Source organism: Palaemon carinicauda, chromosome 35 (assembly GCF_036898095.1).
Source record: "Palaemon carinicauda isolate YSFRI2023 chromosome 35, ASM3689809v2, whole genome shotgun sequence".
In the NCBI taxonomy this organism is placed as follows: domain Eukaryota; kingdom Metazoa; phylum Arthropoda; class Malacostraca; order Decapoda; family Palaemonidae; genus Palaemon; species Palaemon carinicauda.
In genome coordinates, this window is record NC_090759.1 from 14,987,179 (window position 1) to 15,011,920 (window position 24,742).

General features: G+C 49.9%; 1 protein-coding gene across 3 annotated transcripts in view; it reads left to right on the forward strand.

Moving 5' to 3' along the window:
• The window catches only part of IFT54 (intraflagellar transport 54), a 334,194-nt gene that overhangs the window by 49,747 nt on the left and 259,705 nt on the right, over positions 1-24,742 (forward strand). For all 3 annotated transcript variants that reach the window (XM_068358769.1, XM_068358771.1, XM_068358770.1), the window contains exon 2: positions 19,990-20,107. In XM_068358769.1, the coding sequence (XP_068214870.1) occupies positions 19,990-20,107 (118 nt within the window). The remainder of the gene's footprint in view (positions 1-19,989; positions 20,108-24,742) is intronic.

Genomic DNA, 24,742 nt, shown 5'->3' on the forward strand with positions numbered 1-24,742 from the left:
TCTCCTGCGCGTCAATGATCGCCATCGATCTTCCACGCGTTACAGGTCCCCTGGACACCATCAGTAGCAATCTAGCGCTCGCCTGCTGTGGACCACGATCTCCGGTAGCTGAGTCTTGCCATAGATCTTCCTCCTGCTCGCCAGCGCTCACCTTTACTTCTGTCCTTCTGTGCGCCAGCTTTCTTCAATCGCCAGCGCACATCTGCGCGCCCTTTCCTGCCACGCACCAATGGGCGCCAACGTTTTTTCCTGATCGTCCAGGATCGCCTGATTGACAGCTCGCATCAGCGCTCACCTTCCTGATGCACCTGCGCGCCTTCTGATTAGAGCGATGCGCGCTAACCATCCCTAGTCTCTTACGCCTCAGCGATCTCCTACGCGCCCGCGCGATTCTTCGCCTGCGTGGTAGCGTTTTGTTAACGCACCACCGCTCGCCAACGCGCCGTCGCTTGCCAACGAGCCATCGCATGCCGATGCGCCATCGCTTGCCGACGCGCCATCGCTTGCCGACGCGCCATCGCTTGCCGACGCGCCATCGCTTGCCGACGCGCCATCGCTTGCCAATGCGCCTTCACTCGCTTATGGGCCATCGCTCGCCAAGACGCGCCATCGCTCGTCAACGCGCCATCGCCCGCCTACGCGCCATCGGTCTCCCGACCGCCTGCGCTCGCCCACGCGCCCGCGCACATGCTCTCCAATGTTCACCCGCGCGCGAACCGACGGTGTTCCATCACGCGAACCGACGGTGTTCCATCGCGCGAACCGACGGTGTTCCATCGCGCGAACCGACGGTGTTCCATCGCGCGAACCGACGGTGTTCCATCGCGCGAACCGACGGTGTTCCATCGCGCGAACCGACGGTGTTCCATCGCGCGAACCGACGGTGTTCCATCGCGCGAACCGACGGTGTTCCATCGCGCGAGCGCCAGCTTGATTCCTGCAGTAAGCCATCGCTTGCCTACGTGTCGTCGCTCGCCTGTGAACTATCGTATTCCAACCGCCAGCTCTCGCCCTTCCAACCACGCCCGCCCTCCTTCTGCTCGCGCACTTTCGTCTGCGCTCCTGCGTGCCCGCGCACGGGCGCTTCCACGTTCGCCCACGAGCGAACCATTCATTTACCATCGCGCGAGCACTAGGGCAATTGCGACCGCGATTCCCGTCGGGGTTTCGCAACACGGCCAGCCTGGCGAGTCTTCTGGAACGCGTATTTCCAGAACACGGTCTCCACCCCGTAAACGCAGAGCATGGCTCGTGCTAAAGCAGGAAGAATCTTCAGGGAGGTCTGTGCAACATTCTTCTTTCCAGAACCTGGGTTAGTCCTTTCTCTTCGTCATTCCCTGGAAGGGGCTTGCCAGGGAGTTTTCCTTTCGAGATTTCTCCGTCGGGCAAGGGGTGACTGATTTAGCCCTTCCTCTTCACCTCTCGTGGAAGGGGTTTACCAGGCCTTTCCCTCCTCGGTTGCGACCCAAGGTTTTGTACTAGGAAGCCCCAGGAAGATCATGGGTACTTTCCTCCTCTCAGGCTCAAGCACCTTTGCCTTCCGTCGCCAAGTTTCGAACTTGCGGGCAACCTCGATGTTGGAGCATCTAGACGCAGTGTCCGAGGGCTTCCTCTCTTGTGTCTCATCCGTGAATGTCGACAAGCTCAGACACTCTTCCATCCTTGGGAAGAGCTTGTTTTGAGCCCAAGGACAGAGAAATGGACAGTTGTTGGGCGAAGGAAGTCGAATTCCGTTTTCACTCCTCCAAGGCGCTTACTTCCAGACCCTGCAGGCCTCTGACGCCTCTTCATTCAGCCTCGTCAGCCTAAGTTATCGGAACCGGCTACGGCAGCTAAGACAAGGTGTGCAATAGCAGTCCCCTCCTGTCAGGGACAGGTAGCACGGGAGGCTCTCCCGGGGGGGCATAATCCTAGAGGAAGCGGCAAAGTTCACAAACTCTACGATTGGCAATCCCCCTTGCAGGTCTCACGCTGGGGCGATGCTTAAGGTTACTCGTCCGGATAACAGCCTCCCGATGCTGATTCCTGCATGATCTCTGTGATCAGCTAAGGATATCGCACCTCGCTATTACCATCTCTCCTTCACTGTCGGCGAATCCAGTGTCACTGAGCCTCTATGTCATGGGGTCGGCAAGAGGTTTGCCCGTTGGGCAGAAGGATCCATGCCTTAGGAGAAGGTCCTCCATAGGATCGTCGACGGCTCCCCCCCCGGCTTCTTCAGTCGATCCTTTCTTCTGGGAAAGCATCTGAGACAGGAGTTCCGTCGTCGACCTCTCAGCTCTGATCAAGTTTGTCGAACAAACTTCGTCCAGCGTGGAACAGCAGAGTCGATCAGACTGGTAACAAGGCTGCAGGACTCCTTAGGTCCTGGATCGGAAGGACGGGTACTTCCAGGTTCCATTCCATCCATCTTCCAGGAAGCTCTTGGAATTCAGCCTAGACTACAGATGTTCCTGCTTAAGATGCGGTGTGGCGATCCCGCCGCGGCATCGCAGGTTTTTCCCCAGAGAACTCTCCCTGCTTTCCTCATGGCTGCTCAGGAGCAGGCGTCCGCCTCCTTCGCTTTTTGGAGGTCTGGTCAACTCCGGTAGGCTCGGGTTCGACCTTCTCCGACACCGGGACAAGCTTCCGGGTCTTTACCAAGAGTGAGGGATCATGGTAATTTGCTAGGAGCCTTCTCTACTTCTGCCTCAACATCTGGAGTATCTAGCCATGATATTGACTCCTTCTCCGAGCCTTCCCTTCAGTTGACTGGGGCAAGGCTGAGGAGAGTCGCAGTACTGTACCTGTTCTCAGTCAAGGAGAGCTTTCAGCCCTATCTTGGAACGTTTCCTGGGTCTCTTTTCCTCATTGACCCGTCTAGTTCCGAACGGTCGCCTCAGGATAAGTTCCCTGTGAGGCGGCCCAAGTTCCGGTGGTATCCAAGCAACGATTAACCGGACTTTCTGGTCCCTATGGGACCAGCGGAACGTTTAGACCGGCAATGGGTGTTGACCTATGGAACCTCTTGCATGGGAGTGGATATTCTCATCCTTTCCCCACATTTGATGCTGTTCTCGGACTCGTCAAAAAAAAGGGGGGGGGCCCGCATGTTCCGGTTCAGGCCTATGTTCAGGACCTGAAGGGTACCTCCCCATCATTCAGGCAGGCTTAGGGGCCGTAGTCTGGCCCCTCTACAGATCCTACAGACCCTGCAGAGTCGCTCCAGGCGCAACAACTTCATGGTACTAGCGTATTCCAACCAGCAGGGAGGCGCATTTTCATACTTTCGCATCTTGCAGTAGAGATACTGAGATGATCCGAGGTCCTCTCAATACCACTATCGGCTCGCTCATTCCGGGCAGAGGAATGTTCTCTCCGACAATCTAAGCAGAGCCTCAGAGATAGAGAGTACCTGGGGGTCTTTGGCCTATAGTAACCAGCAAGTCCTGGTCTGGGGGACCTGATCACGACAGCCTGGAACTTCAAGCTTCCGCTGTTCTTCCCCCCAGTCTCAGACCCCAAGACTCTTTGGCAAGATGCTTTCCGGTGACGGTGGGACAACATCGACGCCTGCGTCTTCCCACCATTGTTGTCTGTTGAGAATGGGTCTCAACAAGACCAGGTTGTCTGTCAACCTTTCGATGGCCCTTAGAGCTCCGCTGTGACTATACTCAGAACGGTTTCCGGACCCTCTGCTTTCCATGACGGAACTCCCGGGAGAACTTCTTCCACGACACAGGCTACTCAAACAACACGCTACAACATCTTTCACGAGCCGTTGCATTGCTTCGGCTTCACGCCTGGAGACACTACGCCTCCTCCTCAAAAAGAGACAACCCGCTACAGTCGCGGAGCGGAGGTCGCGTCACCTGCGATAGTCATCCGCAGGGGTCTACCAGGCGAAGTGGAGAGTCTTCGGTGGTTGGTGTCGTGGGAGAGATACCTCTTCCCTTGAGGCCTCTTCTCCAGCAATAACGGAGTTATTGCTTTTCGGCGGGAGGAAACTCTTTTCCGATCTCGGCAGTGAAGCCTATCGCTCAGCCTTTCCCTGGCCTTTAGGCTGAAAGGAATAGACTTTTTCCTTCCCGCTGGACCTTTCTTCGCTCATGCGAAGCTGCGAACGTCCCTGCCCCCAGTCGGAGTGAGACCTCCTCCATGGAGCATGGTTCGGACTCTTTAGTCCCTTAAGAGATCTTCTCAAGAACCATTATGTCAGGCCTCTGATCGTATTCCGTCTTTGGGGACGGGGCTCCTGCTCACTCTGGCCTCGGCCAGGGTGTAAGTAATCTTCATGGTCTCGTACGACTTCGCCCTTTCAAGAGAATAGGGGAAGGCAACATTCAGGTTCGCTCCTGAGTTGTTTTCTAGACTCAGAATCTTCGAGTCCCGGTCCTCCGGTTCAACTCCTTCAAGATTTTGAGTCTCCGTTCTGTATCAGATGACCCAGACCTTCTCCTTCTTGCCAGTAAAGGAATCGAGGGGTTATCTTTGGGAACAGCTGCATTTTGTCCTCACGTGCAAGCCTGTTTGGGAGCACCGGGAGGACACAGGGGAGAGTCACCAGTATACCTCTTCAGCTCGGACTCAAGGGCAGTCATCTCGACCTGAATCCAGACCCTCCCCCGTCACGTCGCCCTACAGCACGATGTCGGATACATCGCAACGTCCCTCGCCTTCGAGTAGAACTACTCTGTGACGCAGGTGCTACAAGCTGGAGTCTGGAAGCATCTAATGACCTTCGCAGCCCGCTTCCTGCAGGACGTGACCCACAGGAGTATCAATACGTTTCTATCGCTCTGTGGTGGCTACACAACAGCTGGTCTAACCTCAGGCTCCTTTTTGGACAGGTAGCAGAAGGTTGAGGGCATTGTTATCAGGTTTTAGTCTGCATGAACAAAAGAAGTATGTCTGGCCCTTACTCCTTTCTTCATCGTCCCCTCTACTGGGGAAGCAGCATCCTGGTCTCTGCATAGCTGACCTCAAACCTCTGCAGGTAAACCATGCTTCCTTGTGTTCCGAGTATTGAGTCAATACTGACGCGTCCCCCATACCCTGACGAGGTGGTATTGGGAACGTCCTAACCCAGAGTTCCTTCTGGAACTCCAGGTCAATTGCCTAGGACGGGTCACACTTTCTTCCTTCACACACAAGCTTATGTAGGCCACACGTTTCCTTGCGGAGCAAGGAACTTGTGAGGTGCAGGGACTCTTTTTCTCAAGTGCGACTCACTCGGATTCTGAGTCCCCGGGTAAAGCCAAAGCCAGTATGGCTGGGGACTTTCCACCCTTCCTAAGGGGTTAGTCACCCAATGTAAATAGCGTGGTTTGTATTTCGGTTACGGAACAAATGACAAATTCGGAGATAATTTGTATTTTTACTAACCATACAAACCTTAGCTATTTACACATATTTGCCCGCCAGCCCTGTCCCCCAAGTCAAGTCCTACCTCTAAGTGAAGTGAGACATTTCACCGGTGTGTGAGGGAGGGAGGGGTAGCAAGCTACCCCTCCCCCTACCCCTGCTAACTAGCGTGGGGTAGGAAACCCTCGTTAAAATCTAATGGCTCGTCATTTCAGCTACGCCGAAAGTAATACCCAATGTAAATAGCTAAGGTTTGCATGGTTAGGAAAAATACAAATTATCTCCGAATTTGTCATTTTCTCTCTCTGCTCATCCTTTGAGAGAGGAACTAAGTCCAACAGTCTCTCGTGCCGGTGATTCTCCCCCTCGGGGGAGTTCACTCACAGAGACTCCTCTTTGGAGCTCGCTGACCCCACGGCCCCCAGAGGGCGCATACAACGTAAAGCTCGCCTTCCTCTTTGATGGAGAGGCCTTCCTTCACCTCACAAGGGTGTGAGGAGGTGCCTCTTCGGTTCATCGTCTCCGCCGCAGTCCGCCGCAGAGGAGCCTCGTAATCGTTCTCCGACTCTCCCAACTACAACCCTGGACCTCTCTGCGGACCGTTTGCGATCCCCTTCGGTGGAAGGTCGTCCTTACAAAGGACACGTCGACCCCTCAGACCTGCTGACCTGCCATCGCCGTTCCTGGCTGCTGATGCGCTGTGGGCGCCGACTCATCCTGTTGTAAGACAGGCAACGGTCCCTACGGGGCAACAAGGGCATATGCGCAAGTTGGCATATACGTCCCTTACGCGCCAGTGCTCACCTATGCTCCAGTGCTCACCTGCGCGCCAGCGCTCTCGTGCGCGCAAGCGCTCATCTGCAGACGATGCTCCCGCTAAAGCGCGCCAGCGCTCACTTGTGCGCCAGCGCTCTCCTGATTGCCAGCGCACTACTGCGCGCTTTTAACCTTCTGCGCGCCATGCGCGCCAGCGCTCACCAACGCGCCAGTGCTCTCCTGCCCGCCAGCGCTCACCTGCACGCCAGCGCTCGCCTGCACGCCAGCGCTCGCCTGCACGCCAACGATCTCCTGCGTGCCCACGATCTTCTGATCTGGGCGCAGTAGGGAAGTTGAATACTTCCCTTGCTCGTCAGCGCTCGCCAACGCGCCGTCGATCTCCACCTGCGCGCCATCCCTCGCCAGCACGCCTTCGCGCGTAGTCTCCCACTGTCGCCCACGAGGATGCGCACGTGCTCCCTGCGCGCCCACGAGGATGCGCGCCCATGAGGATGCGCACGCGCGCCCATGAGGATGCGCACGCGCGCCCATGAGGATGCGCACGCGCGCCCCATGAGGATGCGCACGCGCGCCCTGCGCGCCCACGCCCACTTCCTTAGCCTGATGTGCGTACTCATGCACGCCCGCGCGCCCATGAGGATGTACACGCGCGCCCTGCGCGCCCACGCCCACTTCCTTAGCCTGATGTGCTTCCTCATGCACGCCTGAGCGCAAGAGATGTCTCTCCTGTGGGCGCCCAACGGTATCATCGCCCGCACGGGCTCTTCTGCCTGACCCTGTGCGCCCGCGCGCGTGAACATTCACCCTCTCGCGAGCGTGCAACCTTCCTTCTGCGCACCCTCTGCTGTCTTCGGGACGCGCTCCTACGCGCCATCGCTCGCCCGCTAGCCAGCATGCTCCCCAGCGCGCGCCAGCACGCTCCCCAGCGCGATCACCAACCTCCCCCCACGAGCGAGGCTGCAGGACAACGCGCGGCAAGGTCGTCATCATCGCATTACCCCCCCCCCCCGCAAGCGCAGAACAGCGCGCTCGCTGGCAGGGGTGAAGGTTCCAGAAAGGTCCAGAGACATTTCTTCTCCATCATCCTCTTTGTTTCAGGCGAACCCCCCTTTAGTAACTCCTCCCAGGGATCGGTCGATCCCTTAACTTCCAGAGGGAGTATCTGACAGCGCAGCCGTCAGCCAGCAGCCCTGCATGTTCACCAGTGGGGGGATGCCTATAAAGTTGCGCGAACAGGTGGCAGCAACTCGGGGCCGATTCCTGGACGATTTCTGTAATCAGTCAGGGATATCGCGTCCCGTTCGCAACATCTCTACCTCCCCTGACAGCGGATCCAGTGTCGTTGAGCTCCCTCACCATGGGATCAGCAAGGGGGCAAGCCCTTCGGGCAGAAGTCCAGACCATGTTGAAGAAGGGCACTCTCCAAGAAGTCCTCGACGGGTCTCCAGGCTTCTTCAGTCGACTCTTTCTTGTAAAGAAGGCGTCTGGAGGCTGGAGACCAGTTATCGACCTCTCAGCTCTGAACAAGTTTGTCAAGCAAACTCCGTTCAGCATGGAGACCGCAGACACGGTCAGACTTGCAGTGAGACCGCAAGACTTCATGTATACACTGGATCTGAAGGACGCGTACTTCCAGATCCCAGTCCATCCGTCTTCAAGGAAGTACTTAAGATTCAGCCTAGACAACAAGGTTTACCAGTTCAAGGTGCTGTGTTTTGGTCTCTCCACAGCACCACAGGTTTTCACCAGAGTGTTCACCCTAATATCGTCATGGGCACACAGGATCGGCATCCGTCTCCTCCGTTATCTGGACGACTGGCTGATCCTAGCAGACTCAGAGTCAGCCCTTCTTTGACACCGAGACAAACTTCTGGGACTTTGCCAAGATCTGGGGATCATGGTAAATCTTGAGAAGTCCTCTCTGCTTCCCACTCAAAGACTGGTATACCTAGGCATGACCATAGACACCAATCTCCAAAAAGCCTTCCCATTAGACGACAGGATAGCAAGACTGAGGAGGGTCGCAAGCCCTTTCCTCAGATGAGAAGAAATTCCAGCCCAATCGTGGTTACGTCTCCTCGGTCACCTCTCATTTTTGGCTCGTCTAGTTCCCAACGGTCGCCTCAGGATGAGATCCCTCCAGTGGCGACTCAAGTCTTGGTGGAATCAGGGTTACGATTCCCCGGACGTCATGATCCCTATGGGACCTGCAGAACGGACGGACCTCTAGTAGTGGGTGACAGACGAGAACCTACAAAGAGGAGTTGATCTTCTCGTCCTCCCACGGATTTGATGCTGTTTTCGGACGCCTCAAAGAAAGGGTGGGAGTCCCATGTTCTGCAACACAGGACCTCAGGCCTGTGGTCAGAATCAGAAAAGTGACTGCTAGAGATGAAGGCCGTATTCCTGGCCCTTCAACAGTTCCAACAATACCTGGCGGGTTACTCTGTGGTGGTGATGAGTGACAACACCACAGTAGTGGCTTACATCAACAAGCAAGGAGGTACCTTTTCAAAGCAGCTATCCCATCTCACAGTAGAGATACGGAGATGGACCGAAGTTCACTCGATTCCACTATCAGCACATTTCATTCCAGGCAAGAGGAATGTGCTCGCCGACAGTCTGAGCAGAGCGTCTTAGCTAGTGAGTACCAAGTGTTCTTTGGATCATCTAGTAGTCCACAAAGTCCTGACTTTGTCGGGTTCCCCGACTGTGGATCTGTTCGCGACAGCGTTGAACTTCAAGCTTCCGCTGTACTGCTCCCCAGTCCAGGATCCCAAGGCGCTCTGGCAAGATGCCTTCCAACAACGGTGGGACAACATCGACGTCTACACCTTTCCCCCATTCTGTCGGATGAGGAGGGTGCTCAACAAGACCAGAATATCGGTCAATCTTTCGATGACCCTTATAGCTCCGCTATGGCATCACGCGGAATGGTTTCCAGACCTTCTGCAACTCCTAACGGAACTTCCGAGTGAACTCCCTCCGTGAAACGAGCTACTCAGGCAACCACATGCCAACATCTTCCACAAAGCTGTAGCTTCGCTATGACTTCACGCCTGGAGACTATCCAGCATCTCCTCGCTGAGAGAGGATTTTCGCAACAAGTTGCGGTTAGGATGTCTGGACATCTGTAAAAGTCATCCGCATCCGTCTACCAGGCAAAGTGGAAAGTCTTCTGTGGTTGGTGTCGTGGAAGGGGTATCTCTCCACTCGATGCCACTATTCCAGCAATAGCGGAGTTCTTCGTGTATTTGCGGGAAGAAATGTGCCTTTGAGTCTCGGCGGTGAAAGGCTATCGCTCAGCCTTAAGTCTAGCCTTCAGGCTCAAAGGAGTGGACATTTCTTCCTCGCTGGAAATTTCCCTACTCAAACGAAATTATGAACTTACCTGCCCTCAGTCGGAAGTGAGACCTCCTCCATGGAACGTGGTTCGAGTTCTCAGGTCTCTTAAGAGACCTCCCTATGAACCATTACGCCAGGCTTCAGATCGCCACCTAACTTGGAAGACAGTGTTCCTACTAGCTTTGGCCTCGGCTAAGCGAGTCAGTGAACTTCATGGTCTCTCATATGACATTGCCCATTCAAGGGGATGGGGGGAGGTAACGTTCAAATTCGTCCCTGAGTTTATTGCTAAGACCCAGAATTCAGGGGTGGCGGACCCTCGGTTTGACTCCTTCCAGATTTCGAGTCTTCGTTCTGTAACAGATGACCCAGACCATCTCCTACTTTGCCCAGTAAGGAGTCTGAGGCTATATCTCAAAAGAACGGCTGCTGTCCGTCCCCAGGTTCAGGCATTGTTTGTGAGCACTGGGAGGGCTAAGAGGAGGGTCACCAAGAGCACCATCTCGGCATGGATTCGTATGGTGATTCATCTGTCCCTGAATCCAGACCCTCCTCCGCACGTCGCCCTAGAGCTCATGACGTCAGGGGCATAGCTACGTCCCTGGCCTTCAAGAAAAATTTCTCAGTGACGCAGGTGCTCCAAGCTGGGGTGTGGAAGCGTCAGACGACCTTCACAGCCCACTACCTGCAAGACGTGACCCAGAGGAGGCTCGATACGTTTTCTATCGGCCCTGTGGTGGCTGCACAACAGCTGGTTTAAAACATCAGGCTCCTTAATGGACAAGTAGCAGAAGGTTGAGGGCATTGTTACCCGGTCTTAGTCTGCATGAATGAAAAGGTATGTCTGGCCCTTATTCTTTTCTTCATCCTCCCCTCTCTTGGGGAAAGCAGCATCCTGGGTTCTCTGCACAGCTGACCTCAAACCACTGAAGGTAAACCATGTTTCCTTATGTTCCTAGTATTAAGCTAATACTGTCACGTCCCCATACCCTGACGAGGTGGTATTGGGAGAGTCCTAGCCTAAAGTTTACAGATCAACTTCCTATGACGAGTCACACTTCATACCTTCACACACAGCTTACGTAGGCCGCAGCCCTTGTGTAGCAAGGTTCTAGCGAGGTGCAGGGACTCCTTATTGTTGAGTGCTGACACACTCAGATACTGAGTCCCCGGCCAAAGCCAAAAGCCAGTACTGGGCGGGACTTTCCACCCTTCCTAATGAGTGAGTCACCCCTATTAAATAGCGTGGTTTGTATGTCAGTTACGGAACAAATAACAAATTCGTAGATTATTTGTATTTTTCCTAACTATACAAACCTTAGCTATTTAATCAAACTTGCCCGCCAGCCCTATCCCCCGTGAAGTCCTACCTCTAAGCAAAGTGAGCTCAAGCACAGGTGTGTGTGTGTGTGGGGGGGGGGGGGGTAGCAAACTACCCTCCCTGCCCCCCGCTAACTAGCGGTGGGGTAGTAAACCCTCGTTAAAATTCTAATGGCTCGTCATTTCAGCTACACCAAAAGTAATAACCCCTAATAAATAGCTAAGGTTTGTATAGTTAGGAAAAATACAAATTATCTACGAATTTGTCATTTCAGAGTGTTAACAGGGCACAAGGAGAGATCCTGAGTAAGTGGAACAATCCTCTACGGGGTCCATCTATTCTGTGGATCCTCATTCTTTGCTAAGAATCGTCTATCTGGAGAGAGTAAGACTTCACCAGAAGAAAGAAAGTTAATGTGACCCGGCTCTCTAGATAACGCTGAAAGTTCAGATATCCTGGCTCCTGAAGCTAAACTAAGCAAGAATAAAATTTTCCTAAGAATCGTTATATGAAAACATGAGTCATTATCAGTATCGGAAGCCAATTTAAGGACATCATTTAGAAACCAAGAAACCACGTGTGGACGAGTTGCTGGTTTTAGCCTAGCACAAGCTTTGGGGATAGAAGAGAAATACGAATCCGTAAGGTCAATAATGAACCCGAACTGAAATATTTTTTTCAAAGCGGACTTAATCGTGGTAATAGTACTGGCCGCTAGTCCCCCTTTAAACAAAGTTCTGGAAAAAGTAACTGCCAGATTGGCAGTCATAACCTGAACATCCGAGTCTTTCAAAAACTTTGCTAACTTCTTAACAGCAGAATCATATTGCTGAAGGGTGGAATCTCTCTTGTCCAACACCAGGAACAATGTGTTTAGAGGATCAATATCAGCATCCTTTTGTGCCGCAAATTTCACGAAGTCCATAAAGTTAGGGCACTCAGAATTCTTGAGGAAGCTGACACATTGCGAGTTTGTACTGTCCGAGTTAATTTCGGGTTGGGGATCCGCCGAGAACGGAGTCCCAGTTCCGCCAAGAGAGGAAACCAGTTGATTTTTGGCCAATTGGGAGCCACTAGAGTAATCCGTCCCTTGAAAGTCCTGAGTCTGTCCAGAACCTTCATCAGCATGTTTATAGGAGGAAACAGGTAAATCTCCCGCCAGGGGCGATTAGATTCACTTGAAGGCCTGGAACTTTCTGACAAATCCAGCGGAATGACTCTTGGTCCAGGGACCACTCCGACTCCAGCGGGGTTGTCCGTGAAAGTGCATTGGCGACGATGTTCCTGACGCCCGCCAGGTGGGATGCTGACAAATGCCAATGGTTCCTTGTTGCCAATGAAAATATTGTAATCATCACCTGATTTATTTGACCTGATTTGGAGCCTACCCTGTTGATGCAGTGAACTATTACCGCGCTGTCTAGAATTAGCCTGATATGTTGATTCTTTGACGGGGAGAGTCGTTTTAAAGTCAAGAACACTGCCATGGCCTCTAGAATATTGATGTGAAACTGACGGAAAGTCACTGACCACAAACCCTGGACCTTTTTGAATGGGGAGTAGCCCCCCCAACCGCTTAGCGAGGGGTCCGTATGGACTACTAAAGCCGGCGGAGGGAAATGAAGAGGTACCGCCTTTGCCAAGTTCTTGACCTTCGTCTAAGGGAGAAATCTTTTCCTTAGGATAGATGGAATCCGAGAAACCTTGTCTCGACTCTGATTGTTTGCCCAGGACCTCCAAACCCGATTGATGTCCTTTAGTTTGGCTTTCAGCAGAACGTCTGTGACTGAAGCAAATTGGAGTGAACCTAAAACCCGTTCCTGATTTCTCCCAGATGTTACTTTGTCCTTGAGAAATCTTTTTGTGTTCTTTGCTATCTCTTTCCTCTTCTTTGGAGGAATCGACAGTTTGTGGGTGATCAGGTTCCAATGTAGAGCCAACCACTGAAAGCATGACGCCAGAACCAGGCGGGCCTTTTTGAAATTTACTCGGAACCCTAAGTGTTCCAGAAACTTTATTACTTTGTCCGTCGCCTCGCGACACTCCTTGTTGTTGTTGGCCCAAATAAGCCAATCCTCTAGGTAGGTAACCAACCGTATTCCCTGAGTTCTCAACTCCTGTACCACTGTCTCCGCCACCTGCGTGAATATTCTGGGAGTGATATTGATACCGAACGGCATCACTCTGAAGGTGTATGCCCGTTTGCCTAGCTTGAATCCCAGAAAAGGACGAAAATGTCGCGCCATCGGAACATGATAATAAGCCTCTGTAAGATCTATATAGGTGGTGACAGCCCCACAGGGAAGTAAGGTCCGTACCTGCGAGACGGTCAGCATTTGGAACTTGTCGCATTGAATGAATGTATTCAAGCGAGACAGGTCTAAGATGACTCTTCGTTTGTCGGAGTCTTTCTTTGGTACGCTGAATAAGCGACCTTGAAACTTTCAATGCTTTACCTCCTGTATTGCATTTTTGAGAAGGAGATCTTGTGCGAAAAGCATGAGATCTGTTGTATGACGCTGATAAAAACTGACCGGTGGAGGGGGCCCTTGAATCCAACTCCACCCTAGGCCCTTTGATACTATGCTGTGTGCCCATTTGTTGAACGTCTAACGGCTCCGGAAAAGGTATAGCCTCCCCCTTACCTGAGGAGTCTCATTGGTTCGCAGAAGGTCTGCTACCACGGCTCCCTCGGAATCCTCTGCCCCTCCCGGAAACCCGACCGGCTCCTCTGTGGTGAAAGGGTCCCCTAGACCTACCCCGTCTCGCCTGCCTATTATAACCGTGAGCCAGGCCTTGGGATTCAAAGGCAGGGTTATAAGCAGGCGAAGGAGAGAACGAAGTCGATGGTTGGGGTGGCGGGCCTACCAACACAAATTGTTGGGGTTGAGGTTTAGAGGCGGGAGGATGACGCACCTGGTGCACAGGCAGCGCCTGCACCACAGGTTGGACTTGTGAACCTTGGAAGGCGAAAAACCTTCTCGGTGTTTTCTTTCCGCGTAACTGCGTCCCTGTGGGTTCAAATTTCCCCTTAGGGATAAGACCCCACCTAACCCTAAGGGTTTGATTGACCCAGCTGCTTTACTGAGGATGTTGTTTACCACATCATCTGGGAAAAGGTCTGCTCCCCAGACCGAGGCTTTAATCAGCCTGGCAGGTTCATGCCTAATGGAAGCCTCCGCTAATACGTGCTTCCGGCACGTACGACGAGCTACTGCAAAGTTGATGCATCACACTGAAGCGTGTGAAGCAATGACTTCGTTAAGATCTTAAACAGAGGCTCATCGGCGTATACCAGCGAAGACATCTCCGCCATTGTAGCCGAGTTAATAGACCTGCTGAGCCTGACTCGTGCCTCATACTCCGTCCTAATAAGCGAATCCGGTAACTGGGGAAGACGTTCACTGAACTGCGTGGACGCACAGTCCGGATTCAACCTACCCGTCGTGAAGGTAGCCGGGGCATCAAGCCAACAGTCTTGGTCCCCCAGGAACATCAAAGAAGTCAGGTCAGTCTCTCTAGTTGTGGCATAGGTTTGTCCTCCATCGCCGCTTGCAAAGTAAGGCCTACCACCTTGATGGTGCATGGAGTAGGAGTCTGCTCTTCGACGACGAACATAGTATACACCTCTTTATGAGGGGTTAACTTCGTATTCACACACTCCCACTCCGTCAGGGTCTGGACCCAGGCGGACTGAGCCTGCTCCTTCGAGAATATGACTGTTTCCTTCGGAACTTTATCCATCCTGACTAGCGCATCCTCTGTCAAGCTCGCATAGCCAGGGAAGGGGAATTGTAAATCCGGCAGGTAGAACTCAGAGTCCTCCACCGGCCGGGTTCCACAACCCTCGATAGTTAACATGCCCTCTGAAAACGGGGCTTGAAGGGCCAACCGCCACGGGTTGCTCTTAATAAACGCCGGAAGCTTCGATGCATCCGGGACCACAAACTGTTGTTGCTGTGGGAGCCCTGATCTCAAGAGATTCTCGAGCATGGACTCTTGGTTCTGCAGTCTTTGGGCGAAAGAGTCCATCGACTGTAGACGATCAGCAATAGATCCAATCCGGGATTGAACCATACTTCCCATCTGCTCCAAGAGCTGGCTCGAAAAGGCCACCGGGTAAAAAATTCCGGCGACTTTGCCTTTGAACTCCTGGGTTTCGACCCCTGGGTTGGCGGAGGGACCTTTGCTGAGGCCGTCCGACGCTTAGAGACCGAAGATGGCCTGACGGCGAGTGACGTGAGAATTTTAGAAGGCTTGTGAGCCTTGGGTAACGCCTTCTTGACCTGTTTTATTTTAGGGACCACTGAACATGACTTGCCCTGAGCCATGACATTTCCAGTAAATCCAGGGAAAGAAGAGCCAGAAGAAGAAATAGAATGTGCCGGACTAAGGAAAGGATCCTTAGGCCGGACGCTACCTGCCTCACCTACCACCCTACCTTGACCTGCCCAATCGACGACCATAGGTTCTACGTCTAAGCTAATGGCAGCGACATTGCCTAAAACATCTTCCCCTAGGACCACTAAATCTTCAGGGAATGCTTGGGTATCCTCACGAATCCTAGCGATGATTGGGGCCGCCACATCTGACGCCACCGCTGCTGACATCTTGGCGTTGGGATAGAGGAGGGAACACATCTCCTCCGCTAAAATATATGGCTGCTTGGCTTTCACGTTCCGGCCAAAGCCACCAACCCAGGTCTTGAGGGTTGCAAGAGAAGCACTCTTGATGGCGGGAGAGGTCTGAAAAAGAAACCGCCATTTAGAACGCAAACCATAAAAGGAATTTAGGTAAAGAAAAAATTAACACTCGAAAACAGTATGAACAATACAGTAATTATATTCTGCAACAAGGAGAAAATTCTATACCGAATTTGTAGCATATACCAAAATATTCCCAAAGAGACAAAAAGTAGCAATAAGGGAAAGAATATAGTACATACCGAGTCACTTGTAAGGTCAGAGACCAAAGCGTAATAAACGTCACATCCATCCGGATGCCAGACCAAAAGACCGGCCACCCGGACCGCATACCCGGCATGGGAATGGCAAACTTCATGCCTGCAAGGTTGCTGCAACACAGCAGTGCATGCCGTCTTCTGACAGCCTACCACCTGCAAGATAATTTGGTATACAGTATGAGTATTAAATCAACAGGCGCCGGGAAACCCGGCGGAATACTTAAAGAAATTAAAATCCGCCGCGTAGTTCGGCGGAAAAGCATGCGTGCTTAAGGACTCAAATAAAATTGAAAATATGTAATAGTACCCTATATATATGTCATCCTTCTGTCTTGTAATGTTAGTCACTAAAACGTAATCATAAATATTCGGAGCGCTCGGGAACGATGACTGGATCAACCGTGAACCAGTCCGCCAGTCCCGGAGAAAGAAATGTAACATGAACTTTCTGCCTTCGAAACACGTGTAAACAAGGTAAGGGACGAGCGGACCGGGCACAATCATCCAGATTCCGTAGGCCCCGGGAAGCATGATTCGTTACATTAAAATTATACCAAAATTACTAAAACTAAAAGACAAAACAGGAAGGGAGTATAGAGATACTAACAGCGCCGGAATACATGCGTAACTCCGGCGCGCTATAGTAAATATTTTACCAGTAAACAAACGCTCTGTCTAAGCCCTTCTCCCGGACCAACCATCCATAAAATTACATAAACAAATATTGGATAAATAATGGATCAGAACAGAGTAGAATATCTGAATCTGATCAAAGAATCAGAGCTACCATATTATAGATACGATTCTCAAACTATCCCGGCCCTCCCGGAACGGAAGGATAACAAGTTTGGAGTACCAGGGAATGGGGGAGGGGGCGAGGTATGAGGCGAGGAGCACACTCAGTCCTGCACGCCGGGCGGTCAACCATGACGAGGCGAGTAGAGAGCGCTACCCGCGTCGACGCACGGAGTGTATGAGCCAGCCTCCCATTTTCTATAAAAACACATCACGGGTGACTCATATTTTCTATAAGAACTTGTGACCGAAGCCTACCACCCAATGTAGGGGATGGCGAAAGGCCTATAGGGGGAGAGGGCACCCAAGGGGAGTGACTGGCTTGAAATCAGGTGACCAGTTTGGACTACCCTCCGAAACACAAAGGAAAGACCTGATGAGACGGTAGGCATATGGCTTCCCGCGAAAGCACGCAAATATCAATAACAGCAAAAATAATAATGTGGCTGACATGATATACAATTAAATAGGCTATAACGACATAATGAGTAAAAAAGGGGGAGGAACACGGCGTACAAGTAGCGTATAGCCTAACCCTCTCAAATCGGGTAGATGCCAACCTCGACAGGGAAAACTACACTACTCTAAACAATAACTAGCCCTCCAAAACTGGGTAAAATACCAACCTGGGCAGGTAGTCTCTAAATAAAGTAAATCCGTGTTCCGGTTACCTGTAAAATACTCCAAAGAACAAGTTAACTAAGACATATAATAGATATATCGAAGAGGAAGCTCACGGGGTAGGCTACCGACCAAAGCCAGGTAATAAACCGAGCATCCAAAAAACCTAAATAACTCAAAAACCATGCCAAAATACTGTATAAGATGTCTAAAACAACTAAATGAGACCACAATTAGTATGAGGAACTAATTGAAGGTCGAACATAACAAAGAGATCAGGAGGTAGCGACACCAAAATGGCCGCCAAGATACCCGTAAGCGGAGGCATCATGCAAAGTGGCTGAGACTAAAATCAAACAGGAATATAAAAATAAACGTGTGTTACTACCCAGATTAATCAAAACAGACAATTATAATACTCAACTTGGGAGCAGGGATCTCCAAAATGTCTGACATCTTTAAAAACACCGAAACACAAAGCTACGAAAACAACACGTCCGAATCTCACTGGTGCTAGATAAGGAATAAGGGTAGAAGCGTGGGTAGTGGTAGGGTTGGGGGGGTAGTTGTAGTAGAGGGCAGTAGTTGGTTGTAGAACGGCACCTCGTAGTATCGGGGGATATTGAGGAAGGAGAGGACTAATTGGTAAGGGACCTCTGGTAGTGGTTCTAACACGCCCCAGTTACTATACCGACACTCTATTATAGTGAGCGAGCTGGGTTTATTCCTGGCATTCCATGCAACTTTTTTCTCTGGTATTTTTAGCAGTATTTATACCTTAGAAATGGTGCTTTAAGGAGCATTTCACGGAGCATCATAGGTCGAGCCCAGAAAAGGGATTTTGACAAAGGAAAAATCTATTTCTGGCGAGGGACCTGTGTCGCCCAGTGAACCCACCCCCTTTTTCCTTACCCTAGGGTGGCCCAAGCTTGGGGTGCTATTAGGAATGATAGGAGAAGCGTGGGTGGTGGTGGTGGTGGGGGGCCAGTAGTCGGATGTAGAACGGCACCTCGTAGTATCGGGGGATATTGAGGAAGGAGAAGCGAGCTGGGTATATTCCTGGCATTCCATGCAACTTTTTCTCTGGTATATTTATCAGTATTTATACCTTAGAAATGGTGCTATAAGGACCATTTCACCGGGCGACACAGCTCCCTCGCCCAGAAATAGATTTTTCCTTTGTCAAAATCCCTTTTTGATTACATTTGTGGACTATGAAAAAGCCTTTGATAGTGTGCACTAGCCAATTTTATGGAGAGTCCTGAGTTATGGAATTCTTCTTAAATATGTGAATTTTATTAAATCTGTTCATGAACATAACTAGTACAAAGTTGATATTAGTGGAGTCCTATTAAGTAAATTTACAGTGAACATCAGAGTTCTCCAAGGGAATGCGTTGTCACCTATGTTGTTTATCCTCCTCAGGGATTTTGTAATGCGTAGAACAGTCAGAGCTGATGGAGAAGGATTGGACTAGATTGGTAATAGGAAATTAGTAGAAATAAAGTATGCTAATGATGCTGTCCTTACTAGCAGAACACCAAAGGATTTGCTATGCTTGCTTACCAGAATACATGAAATATCACACGAGGCTGGGCTCAAGATAAATAGGGGAAAGAGAGATGATGAAAACGTTGTATGCAATGGAAAATGAAGAAATATCATTGGAAGGAGAAAGGATTGATAAGGTAGAATCATTTAAGTATCTAGGAACTATGATTTCCAATACAGGGTCTTTAGAATTAGAGTTAAGTGAAAGATTGAAAAAAGCAAATCAGACAATGGCTAGGTTAAGTAAAATTTGGAAGTCAAATCACCTGAAATTACATATAAAAATCAGACTATATATCAGTTTAGTGAGATCAGTGTTACTATATGGACATGAGTCATGGTATGACAGTGAAACAATCTCCAACAGATTTTGTAGATTTAAGAACAAATCCATCAGAAGGATATTGAGAATTAAATGGAAGGAGACGATTAGAAATGAAACTATAAGAGAGATTACTCAAGTGCCATATGTGGATGAGATCATGGTGAGGGATAGATGGAGATGTTTTGGGCATGCTTTTCGCACTCCCCAAGAGAGATTAGTTCACCAAACGTTTACCTGTGCGCCACAAGGTATTAGAAGAGTTGAAATATCCAGGCCTACATGGCTGAGGACTATGAAGTGTGAAGTAGAAAATGATGATTGGAGAAGTATTTAATTAAAAGCTCAAGATAGAGAATTCTTACCTAGACTAGTCACATTGCTAGTATCACACAATCGCACTGATTGCTCAGGCTGCTAACCATGCGTTGCACGATATTTAGCGAGGTGTCAGTGTTTTTCCCTGTTACATGCAGAGCACATACAGAAAACCCTTGGTCAAAAACCTGCTTGTTGGTTCAAACTTCCACCCTCTTAAGGGGCGAGTTATCCCTAATAAAGAGCGAAAGGGTTTGTATTTAGTGTCGAAACAAATGACAAATATGAAAGTAATTTGTATTTTTCCTAACGATACAAACCTTTGGATCTTTATACATATTTGGCCTGCCATCATCTGTCCCCCTGTAAGTTCTGCCTGCAATCAAAAGTGTCGAGACAACACCGGTGTGTGTGTGAGCGAGGTATTCACCGAAAGTATAATCCGTAATAAAGAGCTCAAGGTGTGTATTTTTAGGAAGAATACAAATTACTTTCAAATTTGTCATTCTTTTATATCATTGTTATTGCCAAGTATAGTTAGGTTTCATTGGTTATTGTTTTCATAACTCAGTATTCAAATATAAGTGATATTTTCAAAGGTTCCTACTGATGTGCTGATTCCTTATATTTCAGGTTATAACTGGGACAGGATTTCTTGAAGGACTATACACAGAAGATGAGCTTAGCTCTCAGAATATCAAAGATAAAGAAGCTAAAGTTGCTTTCTTACAAAAATGCATTGATGCAACAAGTAAGTAACAATTGTCAATATCAGTATTAAGAGGATGTTAGAATATCTGTAATGAGTAATAAGTGATAAGCATTTTGAACACTGTGGTACAATACTGTACTGTATATATTTTAGAAGATAATTGTCTTGAAGTTATTCATTCATTCTGTCGCAAGAGTGTTGCACTTTGCTTTAATTTATTTGCTTATCCATTCTTGCTCTTGTTCATTCCAGTAACTGTATAAATATCTTTAGTTTTGAAATAACCATTTAGTCATGCACCCATTACTTAATGTTATCTTAGACTACGGTAGCAGTGAAATCTAACTCATCCTTAAAAAAGAAGTCATTTTTCACCTCTCTTGAGTAAACATCTGTATCCTTCAACACTTCTGATGGTAGCAATGGTCATTAACTGCATACATATTAGGAAGCACACAGCCCATCTTATTCCCTGAATTTTGCATCCTTTTTTTTTTTTACCAATCACTTTTCTTCATTATGGATGATTTATCTGAAAAATTAAGTAATTCCTTGAAGTTTCAGTCTTCTTTCTTTTAATGGGGCCTCAAGTCATTTTTGCAAGCATCTTCATATTGGCGTCAACCACTCCTAGTTTTGTATCATTAACATCAGTTTTTATGAATAGAACTTACCTGGCAGTTATATATATATAGCTGAGTCTCCGACTGCGGCAGAATTTAATCGAAAATCGCGGCAACCGCCTTGTGGTGGTTGTGTGTTTAGATGGTTAACAACCCTTACAGGGTGGTACTTGGAATCATTCCCGTTTTCTGTTCCTCAGATTATCTCTGTCGGCCGGATCGACAACATCGTTGGTCCGCCTTTCAGAGTTTTTTCGGATCGCTTTCCCTTCATCGCCTTTTTTGACTTCGTTTTTGGTGAAGTACACTGTGTTGGGATTTGGCAATCGTGTTGTTTTTGTTTTTTTGTCTTTCCTTTATCATCATGAGTGAGAAAATTCATTATCGTGTTTGTGCGAATGATATTTGCAAGGTGAGGTTGCCGAAAGTTTCGGTTGACCCTCGCACTATCTGTATGGGTTGCAGGGGGTTTGAATGTGCTTTAGATAATAAGTGCAAGGAATGCGAGGTTTTAAGTGATGATAATTGGTTAGCTATGAAGCGCTATGTGCGCAAACTTGAGATTGATAGAGTTAGAAGAGCTAAATCAAAGTCAAAGTCTGCTAGTGAGCCTAGCTTAGATTTATCTATTGACCCTTTGCTTGTAACCCCTTTGGAAGATATTCCTTCCCCAAATGTAGTGACTCCTGCCCCTTCTACAGGATCTGTGCCTACGGATGACCCTGGGTATGCTAAATTAGCTGCTGAATTGGAGGCCATTAAAGCACAGTTGGAGGCCTTTAAAGGTAAGGGTGTAGGTGAAATTAGTGCTTGTGAAAGTGCAGTGGAGGTGGCGACTGATCGAATCTGTCATACCCCTAGGTCTAGACCTCTACCAAGCTCCCAGGACCAAGGGAGAAGGTACGTCAAAAGCCGAAAGGGGGTGAGAGGTGCTTATCCTCGGTCAGTCGTCGCCTCAGACAGTCCTGTTGCGATCTCCCAGGCTGCTCTTGACCGCCGTAGGAAAGGCGTGTCGGATACGTTTGTGTCTTCGCCTGATCGTTCTTCCAGACGTAATTGGCGTTACGAATCAAGACCAATGAAGAGAGGGTGGAACCGGGACGTGCAGTCTCGCTCTCCCTCTCCCGGTTCGAGTAGCCGAGACCCTGATCCTTCGGAAGACGATTTCGATGTTGTTCCTGTTAAAAGGGCGAAACAGAGAGTCCTTAGCCCAGTTAATCCTGCTAGACTTCCTACTTCTTCTGCCAGCGCTCCCAGTCAAGCCGTACGACAACTGCCGTCTTCGGCACCGCGAGAGCCAGCGGAGGTTGCTAAAGCTTTCATGGTTGTTATGCAGGAACAACTTTCATCGTTAGTTAAAGCTTTCAGCCACCCTTCTCAGTCCGTCAGACGTAAGGACGTCTCTTTGCCTGTTGAGATCTTCTAAGAGAGATTTTAGTATCTCTCCCAAGAAACCTCTGCGCACTTCGTCGGCCGTACGACAACGCACACACTCTTCATTGGCACGCTGCCAGGAATTTCCTTCCCCCCTCTCCTGGCGCCAGGACGATACAGCCTCTCGTTCTCGGCGCCGTGACGATTCCGTTTCTCTTTCGAAACGCCAGGACGTTACTGCCTCGTTTCTTAGGAAACAGGATGAATGCAGTCTGCATTTTCAAGGCGAAGACAGCCTGCATCTTCAGGACGCTTCCGTTTCTCGTCATCGTGACGATACTGCCTCTCGTCATCGTGACGATACCGCTTCTCGTCATCGTGACGATACCGCTTCTCGTCATCGTGACGATACCGCTTCTCGCCGACTACATGTTAGCGGTGCTCGGCGCCAGGATTCAAACAGCTCTCGCTGCCAGACTGCTGGCAGCCCAACTTTTCGGGATGTTATCCTTGAGCAGGACCTCGAAGATATTTCGGAAGAGGAAGAAAAACCTGCCGACTCTTCTAGTGATTACAAGGTTCTTTCTCGCTCTCTTTTGGAACTTTATGGGGAGGAATTTCAACCTTTGGCCCCTCGTTCTCCTCAGTCTCAATTTACCAGGAAGAAAGCTACTAAGAATTCGGCCTTCATCAAAATGAAACTTTCTATTTCGGCCAGGAAAGCTCTCGCTAAAGTGGATGATTGGATGAAGGAACGGAGACAAGCTGTCAAGACCACCTTTTCTTTTCCACCGTCTCGGCTCGCTTCCAAGGCCGGTATGTGGTATGACACAGGGGAACCTTTGGGGTTAGGAGTTCCTGCCTCCTCCCAAGGTGACTTCTCGGCTCTTGTGGACTCGGCAAGAAGGCATGCTTTAAACTCTGCCAAAGTGATGTGGTCCATGTCGGAGCTTGATCACCTCGTCAAGGGAATTTTCAGGGTTTTCAAGGTTTTCAGCTTCCTGGACTGGTCTCTCGGGACTCTGGCCAGGAAGTCTGAACTCCTGGAGGACACGAAGGACCTGACGAGTATCATGTCCTGCATGGACAAACCTCTAAGGGATGGAGCCAATGAATTGGCTTCCCTTTTCTCAGCAGGGGTCTTAAAGAAGAGGGCCCTTTTGTGCTCCTTCACCTCTAGATCTGTGACTGTTGCCCAGAAGTCGGAGCTACTTTACGCCCCTTTTTCCCGTCATCTTTTTCCTGAAGCTCTGGTCAGAGATATCTCCCTTTCTCTGGCTCAGAAGGCTACTCAGGACCTTTTGTCTCGGTCGGCTAGAAAGACCTTACCTGTTGCTCCTGCTCCTCTGAAGAAGGAGGAGAAGAAGTTTCAACAGCCCTTTCGGGGCAGGATCTCCTCGAGAGCGGATTTTAGGGGGAGAAGACAAGAGTCAGGGCCAAGGACCAGCAGGGGTGCGTTTAGGCCCCGGTCCAAAAAGTGAGATGGAAGTCCTCCTGACACCAGTAGGGGCAAGACTGTCTCGTTTTTGGCAGTCTTGGAAAAGGAGAGGGGCGGACACCTGGTCCCTCTCAGTCGTCAAGGAAGGTTACAAGATCCCCTTTTTAAAGAAACCACCTCTCTCAGACTCTCCCCTAGCCTTAGTGGCTCAGTACACCGACGCGGGGAAACGAGAGGCTCTTCTGGAGCTAGTCGACCAGATGTTGGTCAAGGGAGCAATAGAGCCGGTTCAAGACCTCGCCTCCCCAGGCTTTTACAATCGCCTGTTTCTGGTTCCCAAGAACTCGGGTGGATGGAGACCAGTCCTAGATGTCAGCTCTCTGAACGCCTTCGTGGAGAAAACAAAGTTCTCCATGGAGACGACTCAGTCAGTGCTGGCTGCAGTTCGTCCAGGAGACTGGATGGTTTCTCTCGACCTGCAGGACGCTTATTTTCACGTCCCCATTCATCCGTCTTCGAGGAGATATCTGAGGTTTGTGTTCCAGGGCAAGTGCTTCCAGTTCAGGGCACTTTGCTTCAGTCTCAGCACAGCTCCCCAAGTTTTCACCAGACTAATGGCGAATGTGGCAGGCTGGTTACACCAGGAGGGGATAAGGGTCTCCTTCTATCTAGACGACTGGCTGATCTGGTCACAGTCGAAAGAGAAATGTCTGGAGGACCTAATGAAGACTTATACGATGACTCAGGACCTAGGACTCATCGTCAACTGGGGGAAGTCTCAGACCGAGCCGAATCAGACTATTCTCTATTTGGTGATAGTTCTGAATTCAGTTCTTTTTCAGGCTTCTCCCTCCCAGGAGAGGCAGACCAGGTGCCTGGACAAAGTCAAAGACTTTTTGAGGAAGCAGGAATGCTCAGCGAAGGAGTGGATGAGTCTGCTGGGAACTCTATCCTCCCTGGAGCAGTTTGTCCCTTTAGGGAGACTGCACCTAAGGCCTCTGCAACACTTCCTCGCAAAGGTTTGGAACAGAAAGATCCAGGAGGACACTTTTTCTTTTCCCATTCCGACAGAGATCAAGGATCTTTTAATGTGGTGGCTGGACCCAGCTCTGTTGGGAAAAGGGATCTCCTTGTTCAAGAAGAACCCCGACCTAGTGTTATTCTCAGACGCGTCCGAGTCAGGCTGGGGAGCAACACTAGGGAACCAAGAGGTCTCAGGTATTTGGGAAGGGAGTCAGG